The following is a 7,218-nucleotide window of genomic DNA, read 5'->3' as shown; positions in this document are numbered from 1 at the left end:
ATAAATACTCCTCCCCTTCCCCAACCTCAATCTATCACACTGTTTTTAAGCTTTCCTTCCAATTCACATTTTCGAGAAGCTTCGAATCACTGAATATATTAATTAATAAGGAACTCATACATCTCTCCAATGGCTACAGCTACACTCAGTCCTGCTGATTCCGAGAAGCTCACCAACCTCAAATCTGCCGTTGCCAGCCTTAGCCAAATCAGGCAACTTTTTTTTTTTTTTTCAAATCTCAGTTCTCACATTTCAATTTCCTCTTTTTTTTTTGTGTGTGTGAATGTATGTAGTTTTGCTTAGATTTACTTGCTGCATGTTAGCAGCATTTTCTATTTATCTTGAATTCTCTATATATCGCTCATTTTTTGATCCGTACCTGATAAATTTATTGCAGTGATAATTAGAATTCTAAAGTTCGTTTTAATTTACTGAACTTAGAATGTGGTTAATTTAATTCAATGCTCGATTTCATTTACGTGGATCTACAATTCTGCCGTGTGTGTGTGTGTGTAGTTTTGCTTAGATTACTTGCTGCATGTTAGCAGCATTTCCTATTTATCTCAGTTTCTCCATATATCGATCGTTTTTTGATCCGTACCTCACAATTATTTTTGCAGTGATAATGAGAAATCTAAAGTTCAATTTAAGTTACTGAACTTTAGAATGTGGTTAATTTAATTCAATGCTCGATTTCATTTACGTGGATCTACAATTCTGTTGTGTGTGTGTGTGTGTGTGTGTGTGTGTGTGTGTAGTTTTACTTAGATTTATTTGCCGCATGCTATATTTATCTCAATTCTCATTTCTCCGTGTCTTGCTCAATTTTTTTAATCCAGACCTGATAATTTTTTTTTAATTTTTTATTTCGTGTGAACTTGTTTTTTTGCAGTGATAATGAGAAATCCGGATTTATTAACCTTGTCACTCGCTATCTAAGGTACAATTTGGGCTGATATCTCTGTTTACTGAAATTTATTGCACTAATCATTTTAATTTACTGAACTTTAGGATGTGGTTAGCTTAATGCTTTTTTTTACATGGATTTGAGATAATGTGGATTAGGTGATTTTAGGTAGTCCTTTAGTAGTGTCTATAGATTCTGATTATCTCGGATATGGTATAAATTTTGGAGCCTTTACAAATAATGCTAGTTTTAGCTTGCAAAAATTAAAAGTAGCAGATCAACTCATGATCTTATGGCATTTGAATTATAGTGGCGAGGCTCAACATGTTGAGTGGAGTAAGATCCAGACGCCAACCGATGACGTGGTGGTGCCTTATGACAAGTTAGCACCTCTCTCTGAAGGTATTATTTTTACATATGTATACATGGTGTGAGCAAAAAACAATGAGTTTAATTGAATCTGTGGCGAGGTGCTAGATTTGCCTCTGGTGGGAAGATGATTTTCTTAAGAAAATCAGATCCAACTGAAAATGTTTCTGAAGAAGCTTCACTATCTCGATCATTGCAGATCCTACAGAAACAAAGAAGCTCTTAGACAAACTTGTTGTCCTGAAGCTCAATGGAGGCTTGGGAACGACAATGGGGTGCACTGGTCCAAAGTATGTATTTGCCACAAATATAGCTATTTTTTGGTCTAAAAGTTATTTGTTACAGGGTTATGCTATACATATGTGGCTTACTTTTGTTTGCTTTAGTGGACTTAAAGCCAATCTTTGTGAACACATTTTTCCAAACTTCCTTTCTGTTCTACTACATGTCAGTGGAGAGTGCATATGGATCCAGAACAGTGTCTTGAATCCTGTCTTTTGCTTAGCAACAATATTTTATTGATTCACCAGTAAGGTCCAAGAAACTTTCTGATTGGTATTCTGAATCTTGTTATATTGTATTGTACCTGTGTGCACACAGAGGCGGATGTAGCATAACTTTATATGGAAAAATTCATTAAAATTACAAAAAAAAGTAGAGATGAACCCATAACTTTAAAAATATAATGTGTTCAATGCTAAAAAAATTAAAAGTTGAACCCATAGGGTTTAAATCCTGGATCCGCCTGTGTGCACATGATACCCTGCTTTCAAGTTTTTTTCCTTACACATGCATTCATTAGTGAAGGCTATAAAGTGATTAAACTTGGTTATTGGTTTCTATTTCTACTCTGTGTTTGATAGTTTTCTAACACTGTGTAGTCAAAGGTGGATAGCAACTAGTACTTATTTTGGTTTATCTGATGGCATTGTCGACCACAGCTTGCATCATTTGGATGTGAAACAGTCCAATTGCTGCCTGCTACTAGATGGAATTTGGCAGAATTATAATACTGACAGATCACTACTATACCATTTTCTGCTTGTGTCACCTTTTCAAAAGATCATATAGGAGGAAAAATTTGATGGTTAATTTAGAAGTAGATCAGATTTACACTTGTTGGCAGCCAAGGAGCTACCTCCGTACAATGCTCTAAAGCACTCCGCCTTAGATATGTGTCTGATCAAATAGTTTACCTTTTACCTTGCATTGCTTTTCCAAAGCACTTTGCGGTGTATATGATGATAATTGGATTCTTGGAAAGTTTGTCTGGAAATGTAGGAATCTCTTCTTCAGGTCTTCAGAAGTTCTTGCTTTCAAATTTGACTGCATACAGTGATATGATATTTTCATTGTAATATGGAAGTTTTAGCTGGTGTGTTTGTCAACCTTCATACCTTCTCACAGTCTGAAGTTTGTATTTCTTTCATGCAGATCAGTTATTGAAGTTCGTAATGGTTTGACATTCCTCGACTTGATTGTTAGACAAATTGAGGTAGCTATGATTTTATGATCAATTTAGTTCACCATGATGTTTCATGTTTCGCTGTTCACCAACTAAAGAATGCTGTCTGTAGGCTCTCAATACCAAGTACGGATGCAGCGTTCCCTTGCTTTTGATGAATTCATTCAACACCCATGATGATACACTGAAGGTGAAATAATATCAGTGTGTTACATATTAATCCATGATCATTCTCTGTTTTCAGCTGCTGATTTTACTATTGCATTCTCTCTGTAGATTGTACAAAAATATTCAAACTCAAACATTGAGATTCACACATTCAATCAGGTTAGTGGGACTTAACATCAATGATATCAGGTATCACAAAGCTTGTTTTTTTCACCCAAAATATTGGATTTGAATAGGTTTGTTTGATGTTTCCTCTTTAAATTTTTGCAGAGCCAGTACCCTCGTCTGGTTGTTGAAGATTTTGCTCCACTTCCTTGCAAAGGCAATGCTGGCAAAGATGGATGGTAATTAAACTGTTTAGTGTGTGGATTCTGTGGTCACAACTGAAAGTGGAATCAACTCACCATTTGGAACATTTACAAAAATTTCTTTTAGGCATAGTACTGAATTATAAGGACTAACAAAATCTGGATCTTAATGATCATCTTTAAGCGATGATTTATCTAATCTATATTGCTTCTTCTTAAGTTCAAAATTTGGCTTCCTTTTCCTGTTACTTTAGTTAAACCTATAATTGATGATGAAGTTTTCTTCTCTTTAAGCTGCATCTATACTTGTTCTTGCAGTTATCGGGAAACAATAGAAAGAATTTCTGTATTCGTCTTGTCTTTGTGGCCAAGTATACTACTATGTTTGCTGCTGCAAGAATGAGAGTGAAAATGCTGATTCATTTGGCTTTTCTGTGTCATAAATCATTCTTCATAAATAAACCATTCTTCATTAATATATCATTTTTTACATAGGCTAAGTTTATTGAATTCCCAACTCATACTGTATCTCAACTGGAGCAGACTGTTTATTAATTCTGATCTCTTTTTTTTCCTGTTCTTGTACTCCCTTTTAATTTTGTTGATTTCATTTTAGCATTTCAATCATCTCATGTACAGGAACCCCCCAGGTCATGGTGATGTTTTCTCTGCTTTGATGAATAGCGGCAAGCTTGATGCACTTATATCAAAGGTTCTGCTCTGCATTTTACTGCTTTCTTCTGATTATGCCTTGCATTCGGCTGGTCTTCTTTATTTTTATTGTTTGTGTAACATCGGCTACATTTCTTTTTCAATCTGTTACAGGGAAAGGAATACGTCTTTGTTGCCAATTCAGATAACTTGGGCGCTGTGGTTGATTTGAGTATCCTTTCAATAGTTCTCAATTGTGAATGAAAACCTGGGTTCATTTCCTAGCATCCCATTCATAAGAAGCTTCCAATAGCGATAAGCCTTTCTCAATCACCATCAAGTGCAATCCTTTTCCTTAATTCAACATTGCAGAAATCCTAAATCATTTGATCCAGAACAAGAACGAGTACTGCATGGAGGTACTGACTGCAATGCCTTTTGAGGCTGTATTTTGGTTGGTAAACACAATTTCTCTAGTTACTAAAGCTTGACAATTATTGCAGGTGACGCCAAAAACATTAGCTGATGTCAAAGGTGGCACCCTAATCTCGTACGAAGGAAAAGTACAGGTGCGTGGTTTACCACATGTGTGACTTTTCACCCGTGTTCATATGCTCACACCTTTTAGCACCTATTTGCTCATATTGCCACCTCTATTCAGAATTCGTAGTTTAATTTAGTCTTGACTTATAGCTGGAAATAGCCATATGAACAGGTATCAGTTTGAATTGCATCTAGACAAAGCTCATCCTTCAAATGTGCTGCCACTCTTTCTTAGTTTTCACTTCTTCTTTTTTCCTTTTAATTTTTGGTGAGAGCTTAGGATAGTTGTTTTGCTGCATTAATACCTATTTAGATTAGGTGTGCACGAGCTGGGTCCCACTCAACGTCTATTATAAAAACCTATTTAAATATTTCTATTATGCAATTAATGAGATACTTTCACACAACTTGCTTGTTATAAGCCTCTATTTTGTGTGGTGGTGCAGCTTTTGGAGATAGCACAAGTTCCTGACCAACATGTGAGTTGTGCCTCTTCTATTTCTTTTTTAGCCTTCTAGTTTTCTGCTTCCTTGTAACTGTTATGAATACACACGAAGAGTCTAATTGGAGGTTTTCAAAGTAAATTTCACTCAAGAGTTATCTAATTGGAAAAGCACATATGCCTGAGTAACTGTACGAACTATAGTGATAAGATACTTTCTTTCACTGACAATCCAGATTACTCTGCATTACGTTTACTCATCAATGTGTTTCTTTCAAATGAAAAAGCTTATCCTGTTGCATGTGTTTTACATAGAAATGTTAAGTTGTGAGCTGTTCATTGCTCCTGCGAGATTAGTAATTGCTGGTATTACAAGATTAGTTTGAATTGACATTTTTCTCAAAGTCAGATCCAATTCTGTGTTTACTTTTCTTCTTTCTATTCCATCCCGGAGGTGGCACGTCTGATGTTTAAGAAACTTGTTTGATACAGGTCAATGAATTCAAGTCCATAGAAAAGTTCAAAATTTTTAACACCAACAACTTGTAAGTTGAGACAAGTCTTTTGATTTACTCTAAGCTTTATGTTTTTACTCCCTTCTCTATTGAAACATACACTGACTGAACCCTTGGCTTTACAAACAGGTGGGTGAATCTAAAAGCTATTAAAAGACTTGTAGAAGCAGATGCACTCAAGATGGAGATAATTCCAAACCCCAAGGTATCAGTTTCTGCTAGTTAAGACTTAAGACTGTGGTTCCAATGTTTCAATACTTCGCATAAGAGCCCGCTGTAGCTAATTTAATCTGCAGGAAGTGGATGGGATTAGAGTTCTTCAACTTGAAACAGCTGCTGGTGCTGCAATTAGGGTATCTAAAGCCTAAACTTTACGCCTTTAAATCACTAATGCCATTCCTTTAGTGTGTTTGGTATGACGGAAGTCATTCTCCAGAAAATCTTCTTCATGAGGAAGTCATTTTCTGGTGTTCGGTTACAGGATAATGTAGTGTCAAAAGGGGGAAAATGACTTACCTCACTTTTGAGCGGAGACATTTTCCTTAAAACTGTCTTAACTCGTAGACATTATTATTAGTCTTTATTACCCAAGAGCTTTATCAAAACACTGTATGATTTGCTAAAAAAATATTTATTTAATATATATTTTTTCTGGATTTAACCATTTTTCAGGAAATCATTTTCCATGAAGATTATTTCCACCATACCAAACACACTCAAGAAGTTTGATACTTTTGTCATCTTGTTTCCTCTTTCTGATGAAATTTGGCTCTTACAAGCATTACTCTTTTTTTTTTTTAAAACCAGTTCTTTGATCGGTCTATTGGAGCTAATGTTCCTAGATCTCGTTTCCTTCCAGTGAAAGCAAGTTCAGATCTGCTTCTTGTCCAGGTAACTTTCTGTCTTCTCATGATTACTGATTATATCGGTCCCCTTTTGATCAAATGATCTTTAGTATGTTTACTCAACTGGATAATCTTTACAGTCTGATCTTTACACCTTGACTGATGATGGCTATGTCATCCGGAATCCAGCCAGAACAAATCCTTCTAACCCTTCTATTGAGTTGGGACCTGAATTCAAGAAGGTGAAGATTATTTCCTGCAATTGGTCGATCTTTTGTTGAATGCAGCTAATTAGCCTATTTGTCTTCCCAGGTTGCCAACTTCTTAAGTCGTTTCAAGTCGATTCCCAGCATTATTGAGCTAGATAGCTTGAAGGTCACTGGCGACGTATATTTTGGAGCTGGCATTACTCTGAAGGTAATTAACAAAGTTTGTTTCTGTTTCCCTTGAACTCATGTGTTGACAGTGGGACTTGGGGTCTTCATTCGATCTTAGTCGATTTTTCTCTCCGTAAGCTGATGCCATTTTCATTTTTGATTTTAATAGTGCCTAAAATTTTATGTTTTCCTACTTTTTAGGGAAAAGTGAATGTCACTGCCAAATACGGAGTGAAGTTAGAAATTCCAGATGGAGCTGTGATTGCAAACAAGGTAATTCCATGGATCTAAATGCGAGAGCTATTGGATTTTGTTAATACCTAGAACTGTTGGACTAACTTTGTTACTTGATTTCCAGGATGTCAATGGTCCTGAGGACATATAAGATAGTTGCTGGTGTTAAACAACATAGTATGAATCAAAGAAGCAAGGAGTACTTTTTGGTTGCAATTTATGTAGAATTGTCACATTAGGAAAATAAATGAACAATTTTGTTTTACTATCGGAATCGTTGTAAGAGTTCAATGCCTAGAGGCTACATATTGAGTATCCATTGCATTTTTCTGTAGTTTGTTAGTTCTTCATGGATAATCCATGTGTCGAAATCATATCAATGAGCTTATAATCA

General features: G+C 35.6%; 1 protein-coding gene across 1 annotated transcript; it reads left to right on the top strand.

The window, feature by feature from the left end:
• On the top strand, positions 1-7,218 carry LOC104108892 (UTP--glucose-1-phosphate uridylyltransferase-like). The gene is made up of 21 exons (XM_009618044.4): positions 1-212; positions 893-940; positions 1,218-1,309; positions 1,476-1,566; positions 2,711-2,771; positions 2,854-2,931; positions 3,018-3,068; positions 3,180-3,253; positions 3,857-3,929; positions 4,043-4,100; positions 4,241-4,287; positions 4,372-4,437; positions 4,858-4,890; positions 5,346-5,398; positions 5,498-5,573; positions 5,665-5,721; positions 6,176-6,259; positions 6,354-6,455; positions 6,526-6,630; positions 6,792-6,863; positions 6,949-7,218. The coding sequence occupies exons 1-21, from the start codon at positions 130-132 to the stop codon at positions 6,973-6,975; spliced, it is 1,431 nt and encodes a 476-aa protein (XP_009616339.1). The 5' UTR covers positions 1-129; the 3' UTR covers positions 6,976-7,218.

This window comes from Nicotiana tomentosiformis, chromosome 5 (assembly GCF_000390325.3).
Source record: "Nicotiana tomentosiformis chromosome 5, ASM39032v3, whole genome shotgun sequence".
In the NCBI taxonomy this organism is placed as follows: Eukaryota; Viridiplantae; Streptophyta; class Magnoliopsida; order Solanales; family Solanaceae; genus Nicotiana; species Nicotiana tomentosiformis.
Note: the sequence above shows the minus strand (reverse complement) of the source record. Positions and strands in the feature narration are given on the sequence as shown.

Coding starts and splice junctions, on each gene's coding strand:
- LOC104108892 (XM_009618044.4), top strand. CDS start 130: ATGGCTACAGCTACACTCAGTCCTGCTGATTCCGAGAAGCTCACCAAC. Junction 5,722..6,175: donor CTGCTGGTGCTGCAATTAGG/GTATCTAAAGCC, acceptor TTTTAAAACCAG/TTCTTTGATCGGTCTATTGG. Junction 6,456..6,525: donor TGGGACCTGAATTCAAGAAG/GTGAAGATTATT, acceptor TTGTCTTCCCAG/GTTGCCAACTTCTTAAGTCG.